This window comes from Piliocolobus tephrosceles, unplaced genomic scaffold (genome assembly GCF_002776525.5).
Source record: "Piliocolobus tephrosceles isolate RC106 unplaced genomic scaffold, ASM277652v3 unscaffolded_41184, whole genome shotgun sequence".
Taxonomy (NCBI): Eukaryota; Metazoa; Chordata; class Mammalia; order Primates; family Cercopithecidae; genus Piliocolobus; species Piliocolobus tephrosceles.
Window position 1 is genome coordinate 4,400 of NW_022325626.1, and position 26,776 is coordinate 31,175.

The 26,776-nt window shown below is 51.8% G+C and overlaps 1 protein-coding gene across 1 annotated transcript in view; it reads left to right on the top strand.

The window, feature by feature from the left end:
* Positions 1 to 497: 497 nt before the first annotated feature.
* LOC113223391 (receptor activity-modifying protein 1-like) overlaps positions 498 to 26,776 on the top strand; it is a 35,948-nt gene continuing 9,669 nt past the window's right edge. Inside the window, exon 1 of the mRNA XM_026452852.1 lies at positions 498 to 677. Within this exon, the coding sequence (XP_026308637.1) occupies positions 520 to 677 (158 nt within the window). The 5' untranslated portion in view covers positions 498 to 519. The remainder of the gene's footprint in view (positions 678 to 26,776) is intronic.

Genomic DNA, 26,776 nt, shown 5'->3' on the forward strand with positions numbered 1-26,776 from the left:
GCAAGCTACGCGGTAAATGAGTGAATTCTGATTCTGTGCAGGGCACCGCTGGGCAGGTCACTTTTGCTCTGCTGCATGGCTCGAGGCAGGAGGAGGGAGCACGGTTCGTGATTCCGTTTGTCAGCTCGGTTCATAGCCCGCAGATATTCAGACAGGAGATGTGCCTGCAGCTCCTGGGCTGGGGGGGCACAGCACAGCCCAGCCCATGCCCAGGTACCAGCGGAACAGGGGCAGCCAGGCCCCTCTCATGCTGCCCATGCCTGGGGCAGCCCAGTGGCATTATGGGATGGGAAGTGCCCTGGCCCCAGCTGGCATGGGCACTGAGGGCCAAGCCACCTTTAGCAGGCAGGGAGGGCCTTTGCCGGGTCACAGGACGATTGATGAAGAGTGTCCGCTTGGAGCCACAGTTGCTCTCTCCAGGGGTCTCTCAGAGGCCCCATTCTCATGGAGCCTGGGCTGTGGGAGCGGGTGGGCCAGTGGTGATGCCCCTAGGCCTCTGCTGCAGCCCATCACCTCTTCATGGTCATGTCTGTTGCAGCCCATCACCTCTTCATGGCCACTGCCTGCCAGGAGGCTAACTACGGTGCCCTCCTCCAGGAGCTCTGCCTCACCCAGTTCCAGGTGGACATGGAGGCCGTCGGGGAGACGCTGTGGTGTGACTGGGGCAGGACCATCGGGTGAGTCCCATGGCCGCTGGTGGGCAGGACACGGCTGGGGAGGGAGGGGGGCAAGCGGGGGAGGGGCGGACCACATGGGGGCCATGGAGGATCCTCTCTAGACCCTGGAAGGGTTCTTCCCCGGGGCGTGCCGGGATGAAGACAGGGGAGGGGGCCGGTGGCAGGTGGACGTGAAGAGTGGCGGTGGGAGGAGGCCGCGGCCTCAATAATCTCCTCTGGGTGGATGGTGGAGCCCTAAGGCAGGGGACGCAGAGGGTTCACACTGGGTCACGTCCAGCCAGAGATGCCCATGGCCACTCCAACGGCAGGCGCCTGGGGAATGACTGACAGTAGGGCCTCGTGCCCAGGTGGCCAGGTCTCTGACTGGAGCATGGCTTCAGGGACATCCCTGCTGGTTCCCTCCATCCCCGTGGTCAGGCCAAAGCTGTCCTTCCCGGCCCCACCCTGTCCAGGGCTAAGAGCTTCTGGGAATGGAGCAGGCTGTCACTACCCACAGCCCCCAGCAGGACGACTTCAGCCAAACCCTTCCCTGCCTGGCCCGGTCCTCCTGCCCAAGGGGCCTTCTTCCCACTTGAGGGACTCCCTCATTGCCTCCCTCAGCCTCCTGGGTACTGGGCCCCCATCAGCAAGCCTGGGGGTTCTCCCCAGCAGGCCCAGGCTCCTCTGCCTCCAGAGCAGGGATCAGAACTCGGCATGTCCGCGATCGACTTTCGAGTCCTTGTTTCTGCCTCCGTGGGAGGTGCTGGGGTGTCCTGGGGCTGCAGTGGGTGAGTAGTGGGGTCCACAGGGGGTGCGTGGAGCTGACGGCCGCCGCCTCCCTGCCACGCGACCTTCGCATAGAGATCCGTCTGTCGGTTCACAGAGCAGCACGAGTCCTGGTGCCCCACTGATGACAAGCGCTTTCCCCAGTGCCTGAGAGAAAGGGAGCCGTGGGGACCAGTAGGGAGGGCTGGGGGCAGGGAGGAGGCCCTGGGGAGGGTCTTCACGGAGGAAAGGTTGCACCAAGGTCCCGCACCAAGAGTGCAGGTGGCTGTGGTGTCCCCTGAGGGTCCAGGACACGCCTGGCACATGTCTGTGGGATCGAAGATCCCTGGTTGGGCTCATCACCCCTCGCCTGTGGGCTGCGGGCTGGTGTGAGCACAGGGAGAAAGCCCATGGCTGGGTAGCTCCCACTACCCCTCTGGGCCTGGGTTTGGGCCTCCCTGTACCCTCAGAGCCCCGTTGGCCACAGCCTGCCCTCTTCTCCCTTACTGAGGCTGGCAGATGAGTGGCCTCTGTTTTCTCCCGTCGGCTGCGTGCTCTCTGCCCACTTCGTCCACCCCAGGGGACTCCTTCGGTCCCAGCAGAGTCCATGCTCAATGCACTGTTGTTGAGACAACTCTCTACCTTGGGAGCCCAAACTTTTTAAAAAGGAGGAAGGCATGGGGTGTATGCAGGTGTGCATCCTGGGATGTAAACAGCGGAAACTCCACACCCACTGCCCCGGTTCAGGTGGGAGAGGCCAAAGTCACGGCTCCAACCTCAAAGGGCCCTGGTAAGACACAGTGAACCAGGGAGCCCACCCCAACCCTCTGGGGTCTCTGGAGGCCTCCCTGTGCCCTCAGCAGGGTCTCCTCACTCTACTGTACTCAAGGCTTCTCCAAGATTTCAGGGTCTCCTTTTCTAAGCTGAAAAATGAGTTGAGCAGGGAGAGGTTGTTAAAAATCAGAACAGCCTGTTCTTTAGGCTAATTGGCTTTCTGCCACAGCTGAGTCATTTGTATTTAAATGAAGATTGCATGTTATTACTATCCAGGGAAGGCACAGTGGGGGGCCCCTGGAGAAAAGCACTCTCCCCGGCCTGCTTTGTGGAAGTGACAGTTGATTTGTATAGATTGATTGTGAACCAGAGGCCTGGCAGAAGACAGCAGGGTAACGCACGCAACGTTCTACAGGCAGCCATGGCGGGGTGTCCTTAGAAATGGAAGCCACCACAGATGGCTTCCGAGAGTGCCAGAGCGCGAAGAGGAATAATTAGCACTGAGGCCAGAGAGAGTTCGCCATCCTTGGAGGAGCCGAGTGGCAATAGCTGGAACTACAGGAATTTTCTTTCTTTCTTTCTTTCTTTTTGTTATTATTATACTTTAAGTTCTAGGGCACATGTGCACAACGTGCAGGTTTGTTACATATGTGTACATGTGCACCCATAATGGGTGCAGCACACCAACATGGCACGTGTACACATACGTAACAAACCTGCACGTTGTACACATGTACCCTAGAACTTGAAGTATAATAATAATTTTTTTAAAAATCTAGCCAGGCACTGTGGCTCACACCTATGATCCCAGCGCTTTGGGAGGCCAAGGCGGGTGGATCAACTGAGGTCAGGAGTTCCAGACCAGCCTGGCCAACATGGTGAAACCCCGTCTTTACTAAAAATAGAAAAATTAGCTGGGCATGATGGCACACGCCTGTAATCCCAGCTACTCGGGAGACTGAGGCAGAAGAATTGCTTGAACCCAAGAGGTGGAGGTTGCAGTGACATGAGATCATGCCACTGCACTCCAGCCTAGGCAACAGTGAGACTCCATCTCAAAAAAAAAAAGCTGGGCGTGGTGGCGAGCACCTGTAGTCCCAGCTACTGGGGAGGTTGAGGCAGGAGAACGGCGTGAACCTGGGAGGCGGAGCTTGCAGTGAGCCAAGATAGCGCCACTGCACTTCAGCCTGGGTGACACAGCGAGACTCCGTCTAAAAAAAAAAAAATCAAGATATTTTAGGAACCAAGAAGGAAAAGTCCACATCACAACAGCATCTCAGCACGTTGGCCCAGGCCTGCCAGCCCCTGGGGTCTGCCTTTGGCAGAATGATGCCCCCCAGAGATGTCCATGCCTAATTCCTGGAACTGTCAGTATGTCACATTACACGGTAAAGGGGAATGAAGTCACAGACGGAACTGGCGACACTAACCAGGTGGCTTTGAGATGGGAGAATCCGGATCGTCCGGGGGGCCCAGTGCTATCACAAGGCCCCTTAAGTTGGTCCCAGGCTTGGCTATTGGAGAGCCTTTTCTGTGTCTTTTTGACATTGCCCCTGGCTGTTTTTGAGCACTTACTTTCTTCCGGTACCACAAGATGTTCCAGGCTTATCTTATACATTTTGTGCCCCAGCCCTGAAGTCAGTCATTTCTCCAAGGAACCCTGGTTCCTTTTGTTGGAGAATGGTATCTAGAGACCAAGCCGTATATGTGTATGTGTGGGTACACCCACCCCAGGGATTGAGATGGAACCCACGGAACCATACAGGTGCTAGAATAAAACATGGGTGAATCCCTGTTTAAGCCATGGTATTGAGAAAGGCTGGGTAAAACAATATTGTTTCAAAAAATTGGCCTGCCTGATCGCGGGGCCCAGCGGGCCAGCAGGCTGGAGGTTCTTGGGAGCTGATGCAGGATTCTTGAGGCAGAATTTCCGAACGCGCTGGTAAGGCCTTCCCGTTGGCTGGGCGAGGCCCCACCCCCAGCATCAAGGATTATCCCCTTAAAGACAGCTGATGATAGATGTTAACCACATCTCCCAGATACTCCCACAGTGACATCTAGATGAGTGTTTGACTGAGTCCCTGGGTACTCTGGCCAAGTTGGCACATAAAGCTAATCATCACACTGGTTCCGGGGCAGAGCTCCCTGCGCAAAGGTGTGTTCGGACAACTGGCACTGCCCCTCCTCCTACTGCCCCTTCCCGTTTCTCTCATTCCTTTCCCCTGTTCCCACCCAATTCCTGTGGGCAACTTATCTCATCAGTTTCTGGTCTTTCTTTCCTGTATATCTTTGGCGCAAATGAGCAGATGCCTGCATTTTTTTTCTTATATCCCCTTCTTTCTTGTATAAAGGGTTGTATACTAATGACACTCCTTTGTACTTTGGTTTTTCTTCACTTAACAGCATAATCTGGAAATCTGTCCTTGTCAGTGCAGAGGGAGCCTCCTCCTTCATTTTTACAGCTGTATAGTACTCCGCCGTGCAGAGTTTTTCAGCCATTTTCCTTTCAGCCGGGGCAGAAGCCAAGCGAGCGGAGGCACTTAGGTTGTGGCCAGTGTTTTCCCATTCCGGCATCGACGTGAGTGGCCTCATGCATCCGTGTTCTCCCAGCACTGGAGCTGTACTGTTCAGAATAGATACCCAGAAGTGGAGTCGCAGGACCAGAGGTGAGAGCAGGAGGAACGTGTTAGGTTTTGCAACGTCCCTCCAGAAGGCTTATGCCAGTTTGCGTTCCCACCAGCAGCGTGTGGGGTGCCCGTTTCCCCAGACCCACCGACAGACTGTATTGTCATACAGTAGAAGTGTCGCTGTCTGATAAGTGACAAACGATGTCTCAGCAGCATGTGAATTTGCATTTCTGTACTTAGGAGCGAATCTGAACATCTTTTGTCTGTTTACAGGTCGTTCTTTTATCTTTTTGGCAAATTGTATCTTTTCCTATTTTCTATCAGGTCCTTTTTGAGGAGTTCTTTGGATGTGAGATGAGAGGTTAGGCCTCTGTCTCTCATGTACAGTAGATATTCTCTCCTAGTTTGTTGGTTGTCTTTCAACTTTGATTTTTGGTGTTTTTGTTGCCACACAATTTTTTTAATGTCGTCAAAACCATCCCTCTTTGATCGCCTCTGGAGTGGAGTCATAACGGAAAGCCCCTTCCTTCCCACATTAAGGGAAAAGAGGGATTGGCCAGGTTTTCTCTATCCTGTGTGATCCCACTGGTTCCATCCAAATCCTTGGCCCATCGGAGTTTATTCCAGTTTATTCTTGTGTATGGTGTGAACTATGATTCAAATGTTATCTTTTTCTGGATGGGCTACCCACTTGTCCCATTTATGCAAATGTCCATCTCTGCTCCCGGTGACCTGAGATGACACCTTCGTCATGCACTAAGTTTCCCTGTGCACTTGGCCCGTACCTTCTTAAATCATCCCTTTCCCAAACCTTCCTCATCTCACCTGGATCTCATATTGATTTATTCTCCAAACTATCAATGAGTCCTCACCACCTACTGACTGTTTACCTAATTGTCCCTTAACTTATTCCAAGAAATGCATTAACAGTAGCTGGCGTTTATTACCACGTGCCGGGCTTTGTGTCGAGCACGTAACTTACGTTGACTTATTCAGGTCAGCAGCAGCCTGGCGGAGGTGGAGCTGTTGTGATTGCTGCTTCACCTGCCTAGGCTCGCACAGCTGGTACCCATGGCGCCCTCCTGGTTCCCAGCGGAGGTGGAGGGATGCCCTGCCTCCATATAACTGTGGCCTCCTGAGATGGGGATACCAGCCTTCAGGTGCTGCCTCCACCCTGGCAACGTCCCCACCAACCTGGTGCGGTCCATCACATTGAGACACTGTCAAGCCTGGCAGTGGGCCAAGGGCAGCCTTCCAGGGGTCTCCTGTAGCAGTGAGGGTCTGGGGTTCTAGGGTGGGCACGTTTGTCCAAGTGATTGGTGGAGCAGAAGAGGGCCCTGGAGAGAACACAAAGGCACAAATAGAGTGAGAGGCGCTAGGCTGCCTGCAGGCAGGCCATCACCAGGTGTGGGCAGGTGGCACTGTGTCTGCTGGATGAGCGGGACCCCAAAGCGAGGCCGACCGGCAGACAGCCAGACAGCCGGCTGCTCTCAGGGGCTGCTCCCGACCGAGCAGGGTCCCAGCTGGTCTCAAGGACTGTGAGCCAGGCAGGTGACCTGATGGGGGACGTAGGCTCTGGGAAAGGCCCTTCTCTAAGCCAAGTGCAGTTGAGGCTTGGCAGCTGGGGCAGAAGGCAAGCAAGCAAAACCAGGCAATTATTGGGGTCTGGTATCCAAAACCAGGCTGACATGGAGGGCAGGGGACACTGAAGGCAGGAGCCGCAGGCCAGAGCCGCCACATGCCTGCTGCCCAAAGTCATAGCTGTCCCGGGGCCCTGGGCTGGGCCTGCAGGTATCTTGATATATGGCAGAGGGAAGCTTCCAGACTCTTCTGAAATCAGAGATCTCATTTAACAACAGCTGTGTGTCAAAGGGGACTCACCTTCCCATGAGTGACACAGACAAATGCGGCCGGCCAACCTTTTGTGGGATACACACACAGGAGTAAGTGGGGACTGAGACCTGCTCGTTCCAGCTCCTGGTGCCGGCCTGGCAGGCTTGCCTCCTCTATCAAAGCAGATGGGAAGGAGGGCCCCTGTGACCCCTGCTTTACTCGGGACATTGAATAGAAGTAACAAGTGAATGGAAGACTCCTCATGGCCTGGTGCAGTGGCTCTTGCCTATAATCCCAATACTTTGGGAGGCCAAGGCAGAAGAATTAGTTGAGCCCAGGAGTTTGGGAACAGCCTGGACAACAAAGTGAGACTCCATCTCTACAAAAAAACTAAAACTTAGTTGTACATCTTGTTGCACACCTGTAGGCCCAGCTGCCTGGGAGGCTGAGGCAGGAGGATCACTCAAGCCTGGGAGGTCAAGGCTGCTGTGAGCCACGATGGCACCACTGCACTCCAGCCTGGGTGATAGAACCAGACCAGGGCCTGTCGTGGGGTTGGGGGTGGGGAGGGATAGCATTAGGAGAGATACCTAATGTAAATGACGAGTTGATGGGTGCAGCACACCAACATGGCAAACGTATACATGTGTAACAAACCTGCACGTTGTGCACATGTACCCTAGAACTGAAAGTATAATTTTAAAAAAAGAGAGAGAGAGAGACTCCTCTGCACAGAGTCATTCTTGGGTCCCTGCCCTGGCTGTGGGTCTGCTTTTTTTTTTTCTCTCTCATTTAGGGTTTGTAGCCACCGCACTTGCCCTTGGACCTTAGGTGCCCGGCGTGGGTCTGCACACAGGTGCTTGCTGGGCTCTGACAGCCCTTGCCCTGACCGTGACCCCGCTCCTCTGCTCATCCTGTTGCTTTATTACCTGGTTGGTGGATTTTGTCAGGTTGTTTGTTGTGAGCAAGGCTTGGGGGTGATTCCTGAGCCCTCTCTAACATGTGTGGGGTGTCTTCCACTCAGCTGCATGGAACAGGTCCCTGAAAAGTGGCCGAATAAGGTCAGCAGGGCCAGGCTCCCCTGCAAGCTGGTTGGTGTGTCATTTACCAGGGGTTATCATCTTATTAAGCTGCAGCCTTGGTTTGCTGATGGAGGCATAATGTGATTTAATGTATTAACTGGGGCTGCAATCGAATTTGAGGAGGTATAGAAAACATGACTGGAATGTCTCCCTCAAATGAGAGAGAAATGTCTCTCTCATTTCCAGAGACCTTCCTGTGGGTGTAGGGGAGGGAGAGAGAAGGCAGAACAGAGAAGAGAAGAATCTGGAATGTGCTGGACTCAACTGTAAAACATGGGTTTTAAGAAGCCTCACATCAGATTTCCTCACCCAAACAACAAATGCTCGGTTGATTTAAGAAGGAAGTGGCCACGCCTGTCCCCCACCCGATACAGCTTCAGGGTCTGAGTGCCATCTTAGGCAGGGGAAAGGTGTCCTGGGGGAAGATGCCAGAGGGATGGGGCCACAGCCTGCCCTGCGAGGCTTCCGAGGTCACTGGGCCCCAGAGAACCAGACTTCACTTCCATACCAGCTGGGATGCCCCCATCCGTCTGCCCTAAAGCTTCCAGGTTTGTAAATACTGACCATGGCAGCCTCAGGTCACCTCAGCTTCGGTTACCTGAGGCTGCCACTGTGGATCCTGCCCTGCCCTGCTGACCCCCTGCTGGGCAATGATGGGCCCTCCCCCAGCCCCAGGAGCTGCCCAGAGGATGGGGCTCCAGGCCCCTGGGAGTGGGGCTGCAGCCGGGCGTGGTAATTGCGGGACGGGAGACAAATGTCTGCAGTGCCTGCTGTGGTACTGCGGCTCAGCATGGCCAGCGCCAGGCATGACGTTCTGGGTCCACACGCTGTTGACTTGGGCAGGGTACACCAACACCTCGGGGTTCTTCCCAGCCTGCTGCATCTCCCTCCTGCTGCTGCCTTTGTGTCTCCTGCTAAAAGAGTCAAGTCAGGAAATTCTTCAGAACTCAGCAGCAACATGGGAACAGCTGCTTGTGTTTTGAATTTCAGCAGGAACTGAGAGGCAGGCTTCTTCTGAAATCACGAGGGCTCTCTGGACTGAGGGAGTGGCGTCCTTCTGGATTCCTGCTGAGCTCGATACCCCGCGAGGTCTCGGGATGGGCTGTTTACAGAGTCCTGCCCACCGCCTGCCCCGGCCCCGCCGGGCACTGGCGCCCCCCCCCCCCCCACCTCCCTGAGGCCTGTCTTGTGCATCAGGAGCTCCCAGCACAGCATCTGGGGCTGCCTCGGTGCCCTCATGGTTTTGTTCATGGAGGTGTCCGCCCTGGAACTTGCCACGTGCCCACAAGCACTGGGGCCCCTCTGTGCTTTTGCTGGTGGCTGTGGTGCTGGTGTCCCTGTGTGTGCTGATGGAATAGCGTGGGCTCCATGAAAGGCCCGCAGGCGCGGACAGGACAAATGGCAGTGCCCAGCACAGCCAGGTCTCAGGATCCAAAGGTGAGCACTGCCCAGGCCGAGGCTGCCTTTCCTGCCCACCACCCTCCCTGCCCACCGCCACGCCAGCTCTCCTGCCGCGCCCCTCTCTGTGTGGTCTGCACTGGGCATGAAGCCAGTTCTGGTGAGGAAAGCCCTGGCCGGATGCCTGTTCCCCCACCCTCTGCGCCCCCCCCCATGGGACAATCTTTCCAGGCATCTGCAGAGCACACCCCAGGGACACGGAAACCCGGCTGCTGACCCCTGACCTCCCGGGGCCTTCAGCGCTGACAGCCAGCCCAGCGGGAGGTGGAGGAGCAGGAAGAGCCCCTGGGAGCCAGGTCCTCGAAGACTCCAGGCTGTGGCTTACAGAGGAGAAGGGGGCGGAGGAGGAGAGACGGAGGTGGCTGTGCCAGGAAAGCCATCCAGCTCGCACAGTCTGGCTCCCCTGAGGATGCCACTCCTGAGGCCTGCACAGGCATCAGCTGGGGTGCGCGGTCCCCATGGGGAAGGGCTGTAGACACTGCTGTCCAGAGCTGGGCAGGGCGGGGCAGTGGCTGGGGAGAGGCCGGCCCTGCCCAGGCCGCCCCTCGAGGGTGTCATTCCACCTTCCTCGAGTCTACCTGGCGCGAGTGGCCGCGGTTGTACAGGGAGCACCTTCTGCTGGTTTTCAGCACTGGGGAAATAAACCAGGGCTCAGAGCCCTTGGCAGCCGCCCCTGGAATGTGTTCAGGTCAGGGTCGCCTCACTTAACGTGTGTGCTCCGTGGCAGGTTCTGACGAGGATCCCCAGAGGATCTGATGACACCTGCCTGCTGGGCTGGGGGGCTCTGGGATGGGGAGGAGGAGCCCCGTTTCCCTTCTCGGAAAGCTCTGGGAGAAATGCATCTGTGAGGACCCACAGCAGAGGAGCCCTCATGCTGGCGGAGCTTGGAGGCTGGGGCTGGGGCGGGCGACTGCGGGCCTCACCCCTCCACACCCAGGGACCACTGTGTCATCCTCAGCACCTTTTTATCTGAAGTCTCTGGCCCGGGGGGAGGCACAGATGGAGAGACCTTCTCAGACCCTGGGGTGACTTAGTGCTGAGTGTGGCACTGAGCCCACCATGGCATCTTTCCCATCAGGTGATGAACTGCCTGGTTTCACATCCTCCTGAGTTTGGGGATGAAATCAGGCCTGTGCGTCAACATGAAAGGTCAGACATGGGGTGACGCTAAGCAGATCCCGGCAGTGAGTGAAAGGGTGGGCAGGTGGAATATGTCCGGTGGTGGGGGCTCGTTGCAGCTCAGCATCCACCCCCGCCTCCCCTGTGCACACTCGACTGCGGTAGCCATGCCCCCAGAAAGCCCTAGAACCATCCAGGCTGTGCAAACGGGACTTGGCTGTCCTGGGACACAGGCCAGCTCGTGCACACGGGGCTTCACTGAGCCCTGAAGGCGGCCTCCTGGGCTGCCTACGGGGAAGGGGCGGGGGTGGGGGGAGAGAGGATGAAGATGTGCCCTTGTGTGCAACACCCCTGGCTGTGGGTCCGTGTGAGGAGGGTGGCGGGTGGAGGATGGAGCAGATGCCCCTTCCTAATGCTGACCTTCACTCCAGCCCCCAGGCTGGGCCATGGCACCTCCCAGGATCTATCCATTCATCACTCAGATGGTAGCAGATGGTAGACATCTCCCAGGCACCGGCAGGGCCAACAACATTCTGGGTCCCCTGTGGGAGGGCCTCCAGGGAGCGGTGGCACCTCGCAGCCTTCCCCGTGCGTAATTTGAGGACACTGAGTGTCTTGTGGGACCTAAGCACAGGGTGCCCTTTGGGCTGCGTCCTGGGACAGGCCTTGGGTCTGAGTCCACTCTTGCTTCAGCTTCTTGTCTCAATCAAAAAATGGAGCATACACTTTCTGAAAAAGAGACTGAGTTTACCCACAGTGCCCAGGCAATGGGGGCCGCCTCCCTCCAGGGCCGGCCACACCGGCCCGCTGTGGTTCCCTACTCCTGCTCGAGTTAAAGCCATTTCCCAGGTCTTGCTATTAGAAACTATGCAGCCAGGCGCAGTGGCTCACACCTGCAATCCCAGCACTTTGGGAGGCCAAGGTATGTGGATCACTTGAGCCCAGGAGTTCAAGACCAGCAAAAACCACGAAGCTACAGAAAATGTAAAAATTAGCTGAGTGTAGTGGGCGCACCTGCAGTCCTAGCTACTGAGGAGGCTGAAGTGGGAGGATCGCCTCAGCCCAGGAGGTAGAGGCTGCAGGAAGCCATGGCCCTGCCACTGCATTCCAGCCCAGGTGACAGAGTGAGACCCTGTCTGAAATAAATAAATGACAACACTATAAGACCTTGTGTACATATATCCTTTGTTTTTTTTTTTTTAAATTAATTTTGTTGTTAAACATTCCTGGGAGAAGTAATTCATGTAAGTGGGCTTACTGTAGCATGTACCATGAACATTCTGTGGTTTTGGAGGGTTTTTTTGAGATGGAGTCTCACTCTGTCGCCCAGGCTGGAGTGTAGTGGCACAATCTCGGCTCACTGAAACCTCCGCCTCCTGGGTTCAAGCGATTCTCCTGCCTCAGCCTCCCGAGTAGCTGGGATTACAGGTGCCCGCCACCACGCCTGGCTAATTTTTTGTATTTTTAGTAGAGACAAGGTTTCACTATGTTGGCCAGGCTGGCCTCAAACTCCTGATCTCGGGTGATCCACCCACCTCTGCCTCTCAAAATGCTGGGATTACAGGTGTGAGCCACCGTACCCGGCTCAAGAACCCATTCTGTGGTTCTTGATAGATTTTTGCCATTTGTTCCTCTAAAGAATTTTACTAGTTTATAATTCTATCAGCAACATATGAAAATGCCTATTTCCTCATAGGTTCATGAGTATTGAGTTTGTAGAGATTTCGTTTTTGCAGGTCAAAAGGAGATTTCCTCTTTGGTTTTAATTTGTATGTCTTTGGCAATTAGGAAAGTTGAACTAATCTCTGACAGTTATTTGGAATTTGTTTTTTCTCAAGTGCAAGTTACGTCACCATGACCTTTCCTATTTGTCCTGTGAGTCATTGTGCTTTTTTCCTTTTTTTAAGACTTTATTTTTTAGAGCAGTTTAGTTTCACAGCAAAATTGAGAGGAAAGTACAGAGATTTCCCATATGCCCATTGGAGGTATTTTTAATCTTCTTTTACAAATTCTTTTTTTTTTTTTTTTTTTTTTTTGAGACGGAGTCTCCCTCTCTTGCCCAGGCTGGAATGCAGTGGCACAATCTTGGCTCACTGCAACCCCTGCCTCCCGGGTTCAAGTGATTCTCCTACCTCAGCCTCCTGAGTAGCTGGAAATACAGGTACCCGCCACCACGCCCAGCTAATTTTTTATATTTTTGGTAGAGACGGGGTTTCACCATGTTGGCCAGACTGGTCTCGAACTCCTGACCTCAGGGGATCCACCAGCCTCAGCCTCCCAAGATTATAGGCATGAGCCACTTTGCCCAGCCACAGATTCTTAAAGAATATATATATTAACTGTTTGCCATTGTGCTCTAAATATTTTCTTGTTTCGTTTGTGTTTCTTTTGATGTTCATTTTCCACATTGTAGTTAATTAGCTAATCTGTGAACACATGGATGCTCCGATTCACCCCTCATCGGTCAGTGGCCGCGTGATCTCTGCATAACCGTGACTGTCCGCAGACTCCATTGTCTCAGTTGTGAGAGTCATATGCCCACAAGATTATGTTCTGTGATTTTGTAGTTGTTGTGTGTTTTGAAATGATATTTATCTTCTTAACACAGTGGATGGACAGAAATGAATTTCCTTCCCACCTCAATTATCCTAACAGAATTTGTTAAATAATGTTGCCAACCTCCATTGTTTTGTGTTGCTTAACTTAACACAGAATACCTTCCTATGTGCATTAGAGTCTATTTGAAATAAATTTTACTTACATTTTGGGGTCGTACCACGCCATTTAAATTACCACAACTTTACAATATTTCCTACAATTTAGAAGGCCTCTCCTAACCGTGTTTCATTTTCATCATATTTTACATTATGTTTTGCATGCTTTGATATATTTTCTGCCTATTTTTCCAAAAGAACTTAAGAATCATGTTGCTAAACTCCATAAAAAGTCATTGCAGCCTCGACCTCTTGGGCTCAAGCAATCCTCCCACCTCAGCCTCCCAAATAGCTGGAACTACAGGCATGTGCCACGACACCCAGCTAATTTTTATTTTTTGTAGAGACGAGGTCTCCCTATGTTACCCAGGCTGGTCTTGAATTCCGGGCTAAAGCGATCCTCCTGCCTCATCCTCCCAAAGTGCTGGGAGGTTTGTTTGATGGGTTGTTACCTGATACTGCTTTTTAGCGAATAGTAGGCAAGCTACCATGGACTGTGGGGACCAGGCATGCAGTGCCAAGTGGGGCCCACCTGCAGGAACCCCGCTGGCTGCATCCCTACTTCAGCGCTATAAGCCTCTGTGGCCTCCGCAGTACAATGGGTATAGAAAGTGATGAATAAGAAAGCTCCGGATTTTCCTCTTTGTGTTTCCTTAATCAGGTTTTAGGGTTAGGATCATGTTAGCCTAATGGAATAGATATATGCTAGCTGACCATTAGAATCAAGGTGGGAAATGATTTTTTTTTTTTTTTTGAGACATGGTCTCACTCTGTCACCCAGGCTGGAGTCCATTGGTGTGATCTTGGCTCACTGCAACCTCTGCCTCCTGGGTTCAAGTGATTCTCCTGCCTCAGCCTCCTGAGTAGCTGGGACTACAGGCGTGCACCACCACACCCGGCTAGTTTTTGTATTTTTGGTAGAAATGGGGTTTCACTGTGTTGCCCAGGCTGGTCTCAAACCCCTGGGCTTAAGTGATGCACCCACCTTGGCCTCCCAAAGTGCTGAGATTACAGGCGTGAGCCACCGCACCCAGCCAGAAATAATTTGTGACGTGAGAATTACTTATTCCTTAGAAGTTTGAATGAATTCATCACTAAGACCATCAAACTTCAGTAATTTGGGGGATTTCCTTCTCCAGTTACTTCCTCCACTGTTGATTTATTTTGCCTTTCTAGCTCTTGTTTTAACGGTTATCTTCATCTGTGTTTATTTGGCCTGTGTCCTTCAGATTTCTCAGTTAACTGAAACATGATGTGTAGTATTTCTTTACATGTTTAATATCCCTTAGATTCAAGTTTATGCCTCCATTTTTGTTTTTTTCTGTTTTTCTTCTTTCCCCTTTTTTTCCTTGTTTACATGCTATTTCATTCATCAAAAGGAACCGAGGAGGCCCACTTCTTCATTAACCAAACATGCCCCTTTTTGTAGTCTTTAGAAAATAGGCTACATTTTGCATCGCCTTGTCTTTTCTAAATTTTTTTTCTTTATCATTCACTTGCCCCCTTTTCCCTTTTTTTAAATTGCTTCTTTCCTAAGATATGATTTAAATCCTTAGTTCATCATTTTTCTCACTTTTCTTGAACATAATAAAGGCATTCAAGGCTGTGATGTTTTTCTCTAAAGACCTTCCTCATTCATCACTTTCTATAGATTTTGATATGTTAGTTTTTTTCATTGTATTCTCTTTTTTTTTTTTTTTTTTTTTTTTGTGAGACAGAGTCTCGCTGTGTCGCCCAGGCTGGAGCGCGGTGGCGCGATCTCGGCTCGCTGCAACCTCCGCCTCCTGGGTTCATGCCATTCTCCTGCCTCAGCCTCCTGAGTAGCTGGTACTACAGGCACCCGCCACCGCACCCGGCTAATTTTTTGTATTTTTAGTAGAGACAGGGCTTCACCATGTTAGCCAGGATGGTCTCGATCTCCTGACCTCGTGATCTGCCCGCCTCGGCCTCCCAAAGTGCTGGGATTACAGGCGTGAGCCACCATGCTTCGCCCATTGTATTTTCTGATTAGACAGCTATTGTCTTCTTGACTTTCTTCTTAAGACAATTTTTTCCTTAGGTAAGTATATTTTAAAATATACTACTACTATTTCTGTTTGTTCTTTATCTCTTTTTTTGCCAGAGGGAGGAAATGTAGCCTGAATCATTTCTGCTTTTGTATTTTTATGGAGATTTTATTTGAGACTAGTATATGATGACTTTTTGTGCACATACCATGAATACTTGAAAAATAATAAATTATCTGTTTATTCCATGTAATCCCCACCAAAACGACCATTAATGTTACCTTGTTTTGATCTTCAGCTCCTTTATGTGTTGCTGAATTTCTTATGTAGTTGATAATGAAGTATTTTATTTTTATAATCATACTTTTATCATTTCTACTTCCTTTTTCTTGGAGGTATTTTCATATATGTTTTGCTCTGTCTTTATGGCATTTAGATTCCATGTAATTATGCTGCCATCACCCATGCCTCTCATCCTGATACCTCTCCTTATCACATGTAATCATTTTTGCTTTAAATTATTTTTTGCTTCATATTAACATTGAAATCCCAGCATTTCAACTACTTGAAGTTTACTGATAACTCTTTTTAGTCTTCCTGTTTTGTTTTAATGACCTCTCTTGCCTACAGCTTATTGCTGGATTTCATTTTTTCTTCTGCAGAATGGTGAGCCTTTTAACAAAGGAAATGAAGTTGTATTTTTTCAATCTTCAGGCACTCCAATTTCTGTCTTCTTAATTTTTATCTTTCCATGCTGATTACTTTTCTTTCCATTGTTGAAACACCATGTGTTTCTTCTTTTCTTTCTTTTTTTTTTTTTTTTTTTTTTTTTGTTGAGACAGGCTGGAGTGCAATGGTGTGATCATGGTTTGCTGCAGCCTTAACCTCCTGGGTCCAAGTGATCCTCCCACCTCAGCCTCCCAAGTAACTGGAACTACAGGCATGCACCACCTCATCTCGCAAATTGTTTCTATTTTTTGTAGAGGTGGGGTCTCACTATGTTGCCCAGGCTGGTCTTGAACTCCTGGGCTCAAGCAATCCTTCCATGTTGGCCTCTCAGACTGTTGGGATTACAGGTGTGAGCCACCGTGCCCAGCCTGTGTTTTCTCTTTTATTATTATTGAAATATTGGCAAGCTATTTTTCATTCAACCAGCCATGAAATGTGAAGCAAACAGATGTTCTTATCTTGTATTTATTACCTTACATTGTCCAGCCACACACTTTGGCCTCCCCTGTGTGAGAGAACAGGAATCTCTGGGTTTTGGGCCTCCTCTTCCCATCTCTCTGTCTCTCTCCCCCCGCCCCATTCTTCTCTCGCCTCCCCCACTTCTTCCTTCTCATTGATTGCAATTAATGTTCTAAAACCTACTTTGTCCTTTCTTCTATGTAATTTGGTTTTTAATTTTTATGCTGTTTTTCTGACAGTTGCACTATTTGCATACTTTCATCAGTAATAAGCCTCGCTCTGATAGGGCTCTTGTTTACTTATCTTTGCAAATAGGTTGTTAATTCAAGCATGTCTTATTTTTAGCATCATTCCCTTTTACATGTTACCTTTTAAATTCAGGCGATTATTTCAAGTGGGTCCTAGAAATAAGCCATGTGATTAATACATTCTCAGGATTCAACAATTTCTAAGGAGCTCTCTGTCGTCTTTGCAACATGAGTGACAGCTTGGCAAGATAATAAATCTCCAAGGAGCAACTTTGTTCTGTGAAGTTCGTGTAGCTGTTGTTCCATTGTCTCCGGGTGTTTGGGATGTCATCAGAGAAGGCAGAAGGGGTTGTGATTTATGTATATTTTTAAAATCTGACCTCCTCCTTCCTGGCGTGGTTGCTTGCAGTATTCTTTTCAGTTTAAACATTTTGTGAGAACTTGTTTTGCTGATGGCCTCGTTGAGCCTGCAGAGGCTTTGGTGTGCAGAGTGCAGTTTCCTCCTCAGACTCCTTTCTCCAGGAGCAGACCCTGACATTCCCCGATAGCTGAGGTTTCCGAACCTGGTTCCTCCAACCCCTCCTCTAGCCCCTCCGTGCTCCACTGGAATTATTTTTGCCTTCTTTCACTTCTTTGTCATGTCTTGCACTGTTTCTACCTGTATATGTTACATCCTCTTTCCGGATACGTTTTTCCAGATAATCTGTTTTTATTTTCTGCAATGCAAATTCTGCTTTTTACTCTTTCCAAAGTAGTTTCAGCCGGGTGTGGTGGCTCACACCTGTAATCCCAGCACTTTGGAATACCAAGCAGGTGGATCACTTGAGGTCAGGAGTTTGAGACCAGCATGAACAACATGGCAAAACCGTGTCTCTACTGAAAATACAAAAATCAGTCGAGCATGGTGGCGTGCACCTGTAGTCCTAGCTACTCGGAGGCTGAGGCAAGAGAATTGCTTGAACCCAGGAGGTGGAGGTTGCAGTGAGCCAAGATTGCGCCACTGCACTCCATCCTGGGCGACAAGTACAAGATTTTGTCTCAAAAAAATAAATAAAAATAAAAATAGTTTGTTTTCTTTTTTCTTTTTTCTTTTGTGATACCGTCTCCCTCTGTCACCCAGGCTGAAGTGCAGTGGCGTGATGTCAGCTCACTGCAACCTCTGCCTCCCAAGTTCACATGATTCTTGTGCCTCAGCCTCCCTAGAAGCTGGGACTACAGGTGCATGCCATGATGCCCAGCTAATTTTTTGTATTTTTAGTAGAGACAGGGTTTCGCCATGTTGCCCAGGCTGGTCTTGAACTCCTGACTTCAAGTGATCGGCCCACCTTGGCCCTTCAAAGTCTTGGGATTACAGGCGTGAGCTGCTTCGCCCGGCCTAAGGTAGTTTTTAATTAGGATATTGTGATTTAAACTAATTATACAGCAATGAATGAGAGTTTCCTTTATCCCCAAGCCTAATGGACAATATTAACTCACCTCTTTACAGGGAGGCTGGATTTCTGCCATTGTGGGAAGGAGGCAGGAGGAGCCGGGGGCGGTGCTGGGGTGGGAGCTAGGCCAGGGCGAGGCTGTCTGTGGAAGGGCCCTTTGGGCAGCTCGCAGGCCATATGTCCTCAGACCTGGGGCAGCCAGGACAACCAGGGAATGTTGCTGACAGGCAGCGCCAGCTCCTGAATCCCCTGCCCGAGATGGACCTGGCTCGGGGGTGAGACGCCCCCCGCCACCCCTCCATCCCAGAAGCCAGGCGGGCCTGAGGCTCTGTGGGTCCCCACCACACTTATTTCTTGGCATCTTCACCCTCCTGGTGCACTGTGGCAGTTCCAAGGCCCAGGCTGTGCAGGGCGGCTTTTGAATTGTGGAGAAGCCCCTGTATGGCTGGAACCTTCTCCCCTGCTTGGGTAAGGGTGGCTCCCCGTGGTGCACAAACACGTTCTGAGACTGAACAGAGGGCCACGTGTTCACAGGAGGTGAGACAAAGCGTTGCCAGCCCTGGGGAACGGGGTGACCTGTTCTGCTCCTGTCAGGTTGTGGTTCTCCTTTGACAAGTGAGGTGAAGGCACGTTGGTAGCAGGGTACTCCTCAGGACCCAGACACCTGACTCAGCTCAGCAGCCATTTGCTGAGGACTTAGCAGACACCTGGCCAGTGGTGCCAGCCACTAAGGACCCAGTGCAGCAGGGCCTCCCCCTCCCTCCTCGAGCCACAGCCCCCCACTACCATGGCCTCTGGAGCCCCTCGCCCTCCCGTGAGGTCAGCCCTGTGGTGGGGATTGTAGAGCGAGTCAGGAGCGAGACGGTAAGCCACGTGTTGCCTGTCTATGTGGGGCTCCCATCCAAAGACGGGACAGTGCGAGTCACATGCCCACCCCCTGCTGTGCAAAGAGGTCCTATGGGGAGTCATGGGCTCGCATCAGAGAGCGGCGTGGTAGTGGCCCTCTGAGGGAGTTCTCACCACGCTGCTGCTGTGAGCCAGGGATCACTGAACCCATTTGAAAAGTGAAAACACCGAGGCTCCGTAATTGCCAACTCCTCGAAGCCCCCACAGTGAACACCCCATGGTGGGACATCTCCTGGCCTGGCCCTTTCCCCACACTCAGTGTTGCCCTGAGCTCCAAATGCGGTGAGATCGGGGCAGGAGGGCAGCGGTGGCAAGGCTGCCACCCGGATGGAGGCGGCCAGTGGGTGGGGTGCCTGTATAGGGGCCAGCATGATGCAGGGCACCCCATGGGTGCGCAGGGTGGATTGTTGAAGGCTCGTGAAGCCCGGCGGGGGACCCTGCAGAGTCCAGTGGCATCAGGGAGAGAGTTTCTTGCGCAGGGAGGGCGAGAGTGCTTCGGGCCGGCTGGTGCTGAGACCAGGGGTGGGTGGCAGGGCAGAGCCCATCCAGCCTCCAGGCCAGTGTTGCTTCACAAGGACAATGCCCCCAGGGTGTTAGTGTCCAAATATAGCATCCCGGCTGTCATGCTTCATCCTGAGACTCGGACACATGTCACAACCATATGTCCCCATGAGGTGGGAACCCTGGGGCCTGGGCAGGCCTGAGTGTGGTCTCGGCCCCATCACACAGCTGGGCAGCTAGACCCGGGTGTCCCCACAGGGGTCCCAGGACACCTCCCAGGGGTTGTAGTGAGCCCGTGGGGTCACATGTGCCCAGCCCACAGGGAGCACAGCTCGGCAATCTCCCAGCATTCCCTGATCCTCGGACCCTGGGACGCAATGCACGCCCTGCTCAGGCCCAGATGCAGCCAGCATAGGACAGTCTGTGACTTTGCCTGGGACGCCCACTGCATTGTAAAATTGCACTTCATCTGGCAGCCCCGGAGCCAGGGAGCTGCCCAGGCCTGTTCTCAGAGGAGGCATTGTGCCCGTCTGCCCGCCCGCTGTGGCTGCTCTGTGGGGAGCCTGGCTTGGCAGCTCCCAGGCTGTGTCTGGTGCCAGACCTGGCTGCACATGGAGCCAGGGATGGATTTAGAAAACTCTCGCTTCCTCCCAGCATCGGCAGAGGCGCCCAGATTCCTTCCTGGCCTGGGGCCACCACAGCAGGAGAAGGGGAGGGAGGCAAGGAAGCCAGGCCCAGGGAGGACCCTGAGTGGAGGAGGCCAAGCAGTCCCCAGCAGACCCCTGGACCGTTCCCCACTCTGCACTGCTGCCTCGGGGACCTCCCCATCACCTCAGCAAGCGCCCTTGTCCATAAGGAGGGATAAGAACGCCTGCCCTAGGGTCACACTCACTCAGGGAAACAGGTCTTAGTATTTTCTTAGACTTTTTTTGTTTTGTTTTGTTTCGTTTTTAAGGCAGGGTCTCCCTCTGCCGCCTGGACTGGAATGCAGTTGCGTGATCTTAGCTCACTGCAGCCTTGACTTCCTGGACTCAAGCAATCCTCCTGACTCAGCCTCCCAAGTAGCTAGGACTACGGGCACACACCACCACTCCTGGCTAACTTTTTAAATTTTGTGTGGAGATGGGGGAGACTTTCTGTATTGCCCAGACTGGTCTGGAACTCCTGGGCTCAAGTGATCCTCCCACTTTGGCCTCTCAAAGTGCTGGGGTTGCAGGTGTGAGCCACTGCACCCAGCCTCTTAGACTTTTGGATAGCAGAGGGGCCAGGCCTTTAAATGTCCTGGGGGTGTGGTGTGCTGTCCGTGGGGATGGTGGGGTCACCTGCCCCAGCTTCAGTGGGTCCCTCTTTTACATGCCTGCAGCTCACCAGATGCTCCGTGTGGCACTCTTAGCTGTCACAGGGTGTCCATCAGTCCTAGCGGACCCCAGAGCCCAGCATGCAACCACAGGCACTGCCTGGGCCTCAGCTCCATCCCAGTAATGGGAAAACCAGCTACACTTCAGGCCAGGAAAGAGGGAGACTGAAAGAGCAGATGACATGGGACAGGACAGAGCCTGAAGCCCAGACAGGCCATGAGCAAGGGGAGGTGAGGATGAGGCCACAGGTGGTCCCGTGTCTGCCTTCCCTGCTCAACATGCAGAGAGGGCTGGCCTTTTTCTCTGGCTTTATTAGCATGCTCTACAGTCACTGCAAGTGTCACAGGAGGAATTGTGGCCTCCTCCACAGCAGTGAGAACACTGGGCCCATTTTCATCTGTCTTCCTCCTGTTTCCTCGAACCCTCCCAAGATTCTTTCTTCAGTGCGTTATTCACATTGTTCCTTTTCCTGCAGGAGAGAGGCCTTTGGCCTCCTTGTTCAGCAAGGGCCCGGTCTCTGGTGAAGTGCAGTATTCAGCTGGTAACGAAGGTGTGGAATGGAATTGGCTTCCATGATTTGGCGAAGTATTTGCAAAAAACCTGTGGTGAAGCTTCTTGTTTACAGATCCAAGAGTCTTAGTGGAAACCTCAGAAACACATGCTCACGGTTGCTGTCATCCTTTTTTTTTTCTTTTTTTGATTTTGTTTTGTTTTGTTTTGTTTTGAAATGGAGTCTCGCTCTGTCTCCCAGGCTGGAGTGCAGTGGTGCAATCTCGGCTCACTGCAACCTCCACCTCCTGAGTTCAAGCGATTCTCCTGCCTCAGCCTCCTGAGTAGCTAAGATTACAGGCACACGCCACCACACCCAGCTAATTTTTGTATTTTTAGTAGAGACAGGGTTTCACCATGTTGGTAAGGCTGGTCTCGAACTCCTGACCTCGTGATCCACCTGCCTCGGCCTCCCAAAGTGCTGGGATTACAGGCATGAGCCACCATGCCCAGCCTTTTTTTAAAATTTGTTTTCTTTTTGAGACTGAATCTCACTCTGTCTCCCAGTCTGGAGTGCAGTGGTGCAATTTCGGTTCACTGCAATCTGCACCTCCCCAGTTCAAGTCATTCTCTTGCCTCAGCCTCCTGAGTAGCTGGGACCACAGGCGTGCACCACCACACCCAGCTAATTTTTGTATTTTTAATAGAGACAGGGTTTCACCATGTTGGCCAGACTGGTCTCGAACTCCTGACCTCAGGTGATCCACCCGCCTCAGCCTCCCACAGCGCTGGGATTACAGGCGGAACCACCATGCCTGGCCAGATGCTGTAATTCTTTGGAGAGGAATGGAGTTGGCATTTCCCCTTGTGCTCTTGGGAAAATGGCTTTGCTAAGATGTCAGAAGTCCCTGTTAATTCAACTTAAATAGATAAACCATAGTCAGAACCTGGGGAAAATTCCTGTTTAACATATTCATTTGCATGCAATGATGACACTTATTTCAAAGCATTCCTGTCTCCGCAGTGCGGTAGGTCAAATGTGTAGGCATCCCTGGGCCGGTACAGGTACATAGGACTTGTAACGCTTGGCTCTTTTCCTAGTTTGACTGTACTCTCTGACCAGTCTGATTTAGGAAGGGTTTGATAGGACAATAACTGCCTTTCCTGGCGTGTGCTGCAAGTCCCAGGGGTATGGGAGCAGCCACTCACCCAGTAGGAGTTCCAGGTGTGCACAGCTGGCTCAGAGCCTGCTGGCCCAGCCCACGTTTCCCGGGCCAGCGACAGTGTGCTGAAGTGTTTTTCATCAAACAGTTAACAAGACTTCCTTATACATTTCCCCGGTGTCAAGAAAAACAAAAGGTGCCCAGTTCTCTGCTGCCTCCAGCAGTGCTGGGCAGAAGTGACAGGAAGCCAGGCCCTACTCACACACACAGACGTAGATGGGAAGCTACAGCACGTGGGCTTTCATATCCCCAGGGCCTGGGCTGAGGCCTCTTAAAGACAAGCCGGCCCCGCGCTTGCCCACGCCTGACGCACGCCAGGCCACAGCGTGGCTCTCTGTCCACAGAGGAAGTGGCGCAGTAAGTGGCTAGCCCCTCCCTGCTTTGGAAAGGTCCCGCTATTCACGGAATCTTGGGTGGGAGCCCTGACACCAAAGGCAGAAACCACAAGGGAGAAGCCAGCCCCGGCCGCCTAAATGCAAAATAAGCCTGTTGCTGGATGCCATGAAAATGGCCCCACGTTCCAGTCCTAAATGGGATGCATCCTATTGTTTTGAGAGAGAGGTTTTTTTTTCTTTGAGACAGGGTCACAAGTGCAGTGGCGCGATCTCGGCTCACTGCAACCTCCGCCTCCCGGGTTCAAGCAATTCTCCTGCCTCAGCCTTCCGAGTAGCTGGGACTGTAGGCACACGCCTCCACACCCGGCTAATTTTTTGTATTTTAGTAGAGACGGGGTTTCACCGTGTTGCCCAGGCTGGTCGCAAACTCCTGACCTCAGGTGACCCTCCTGCCTCAGCCTCCCAAAGTACTGGGATTACAGGCGTGAGCCACCGCGCCCGGCCGAGAGAGAGATTTTTATCACATTAAGAAAATAGTCTCTTTCTGTGTTTCCAAGGTTATGGCTTTTTTTAAAAAATCAGAAACGAATGTTGAGTTTTCTCAAATGCCTTCTCAATGTGTACGAAAATGATGGTGTGTTTTTTTCCCATGGTATATTAAAGTGTGATTTTGTAGTAACAGGTTTAAAGCATTCCTGAGATTAGCCCTCCTTTAAATAAAATATGCTATATGGCTAGATGAAATTTGTTAGCGTTGGATAGAGGAGTTGAATACATAGGTGGAAGTGAAGGGCATCTGTTCTGTCCATGTGCGCATGCACTGAGACACATGTCATGCCATCTTAAGAGGCGTGGGATTAGGGTTTCTTTTATTTATTTATTTATTTATTTTTGAGATGAAGTCTCGCTATGTTGCCCAGGCTGGAGTGCAGTGGCGCGATCTCGGCTCACTGCAAGCTCCGCCTCCCGGGTTCCCGCCATTCTCCTGCCTCAGCCTCCCGAATAGCTGGGACTACAGGCGCCCGCCACCTCACCCGGCTAGTTTTTTTTGTATTTTTTAGTAGAGACGGGGTTTCACCGTGTTAGCCAGGATGGTCTCGATCTCCTGACCTCGTGATCCACCCGTCTCGGCCTCCCAAAGTGCTGGGATTACAGGCTTGAGCCACCGCGCCCGGCTGGGATCAGGGTTTCTTAACTTTTTTAAATGAACTGGGAAGCTCCACATCTTTTTCTTTCACATTAAGAATTTGCAGTGGCTCATGCCTCTCACTCCTGTAATCCCAGCACTTTGGGAGGCTGAGGTGGGATCACTTGAGTCCAAGAGTTTGAGACCAGCCAGAGCAACATAGTGAGACCCTATCTCAATTAAAAAGAAAAAAAAAAAAGAATTTGAAAGAACTGCGTGGGATCTAGGGCCTTTTGAGACAGCAATTCTTTAATAACATTTTCCATTTTTCTTCTTGGAATTCCTCCTTTTTAAGTCAATATTTGATAGTTTATAATTTCCCAAAAAGTATCCCAATTCACAGAGGATTTTCCAATTTTTAACAAACTATTTTTACACATTAATCTCTTATAACTTTTCTTTTCTTTTTTTTTTATTTTTTTATTTGTTTGTTTGTTTTTTTAGGACAGTGTCTGACTCTGTTGCCCAGGCTGGAGTGCAGTGGCACGATCTCGACTCACTGCAACCTCTGGCTCCTGGCTTCAAGGGATTCTTGTGCCTCAGCCACCCAAGTAACTGGGACTACAGGTGTGTGCCAGCACGCCTGGCTAATTTTGGTATTTTCAGCAGAGATGGGGTTTCACCATGCTGCCCCGGCTGGTCTTGAACTCCTGACCTCAAGTGATCTGCCCACCTTGGCCCCACCAAGTGCTGGGATTACAGGCGTGAGCCACTACATCTGGCCAATATTAGCTTTTAATAATTATTGATGGACAAATTATTTGCCATTTGGAGAGATTTATTCTTTTTAAAAAATATCTTGCTTTGGATACTTATTTTGTTTATTTTCATGTATTTTTGTTTAATAAGAAGATAATTTACAACTGTTAATTTTTCTCAGAATCCACTTTTGCCCCATTCCATTCATTTGTACACATAGTATTTTGCCATTCTTGTTTCTTAATATTTTGTAATTGAATTTTTAACTTCTCGCATGACTTCAAAATTATGTGAATGATCTTTCAAGAATTCCGTTTTTTTAAATATATCCTTTTTTAAAACTAATTTTTAGTTTTCAATATTGTAGCCTAAGAATATTGACTTACGATTTATTCTCTGGGGATGTGATGAGTCTCTTTTTGCTGCCTAATACGGACCCAGGGGCCTTTGAAAAGCTGGCTGAGTCTCTGTAGAATGGAACCTTTATCAGTCACTGCATCAGTTTATTAACATTATTTTTCATAATCATTTTATGATACTGTTTATCTACCTAGCCTTGGGAGGTGTGTTTAAGTCCCCCACGTTCTTGCGTTCCTGGCAGCTGCGGCCGTCTGTGCACTGCGGCGTGGTGCTGAGACTGTTCTAGGTGGAGTATCCCTGACAGCCCCATGGATCTGCACCCCTGCTCACCTTCTGTCTGCGTCTCCTGGGCACAGCCCTCTCTCGCTGTCTTCCTTTAGCCTTTGTTTCACTTTGCCTTGGAGGTGGCCGCTGTGAGCAGAGTAAGTGGGATTTTGGCTCTCACCCTCCCTGCCCTGGTGGTATCTGCAGTCTGGTTGTTGAGACCAACAGTGATTCAATAATCACATGAATCCATGGACAGGCACAAAGTAACGCACATCTAGGAAGGAAAACCCCACTTTGCTGGGGGAGCCAAATATGATTGAAGCATCCAGAAAGGCCTCTTTGAGGACATGACATTTAAGTGAAGGGTGAGCCTAGGGTGGCCCTGTGAAGATGAGGCTAAGAACTTTCCAGGTAAAAGGAACAGCACGTGCAAAGGCCCTGAGGCAGAATGCTGGCCACTGTGGCCAGAATGTGGCTAGCAAGAGGGAGGGGACCCAGGTGAGCGGGGAGTGTGGCTAGAATGTGGCCAGCAGGAGGGAGGGGTCCCAGTTGAGCAACCCACACAGAGGCTTCTGAATCCGGGACAGGTGCAATGGTGAGCCCTGAAGGCGTGAAGCAGGGGTGGGAAGGTGTGGACGGTGGGTTGGGGCAGGTGCCAGGGTGTGGGATGTGGCCTGGAGAGCCCGTTGTGGCTAAGCCCAGCATGCAGAGTGGAGGGCAGTGGAGGGGTTTGATGGCTGCCCCTGACTAAACTGGAGGAGGCAGAAGAAGGGGTGCATAGATGCCAGGCCCCCACAAACTCACTGCAGAAAGGTGGAAGCTGCTATGTGAGTTGTAATAACCCATCCACCAGGACAAGTCACTTCTGCCCCATCCTGGGCGCAGTGATGGGGCCTCAGGAGGGGAGGGCACCCTTGAGGGAAGGGGAGCCGCGATAACTCAGGGGATAGGCAATCACACGTGTTCACAACCAGAAGTGAACGGCCCAGGCTTCAGGTGGAGGAGGGAGAATGGGGAGCTCACAGGTGCAGCCCAAGGCGAAGAGAGGAGGAGCGCTTTGCGGGGGATGCCTCTCCTCCCGGGGCTAGAAAGGGCAGGGGGCTTCAGTCAGTGAGGATGCCCCACTGCCACCCGGAGCAAGGCTGGAGTGAGGATGAGGAGGGGCCTGGAGCAAGGACGAGGTGGAAGAGGGAGGGATCGGGAGAAGGAGGAGGTGCTGGGAGGAAGAAGAAGGGGCTGGGAGGAGGAGGGAGGGGCCAGGAGGAGAGAGGGATCAGGAGGAAGAGGAGGGGCCAGAAGGAAAGGGAGATGGAATAAGCAACAGGAGGACCAGGAGGATGCAGAGGTTTCTGCAGAGGGGGTGGCGGGGGGAACAGAGCAAGGAGGAAAGTGGGGTCCTGCCCCCAGGGCCCACCCTGCACCCCCACTCACCCTCCCACAGGGCCCCTTCCTGCCTCAGAGTTGGGTCCCGCAGGGCCCCCAATTCCACACAGGAGGCCACTGAGACTGGAGAGGCCCAATGTCCTGTCCCCACTGCCTGTCTGCACTGCAC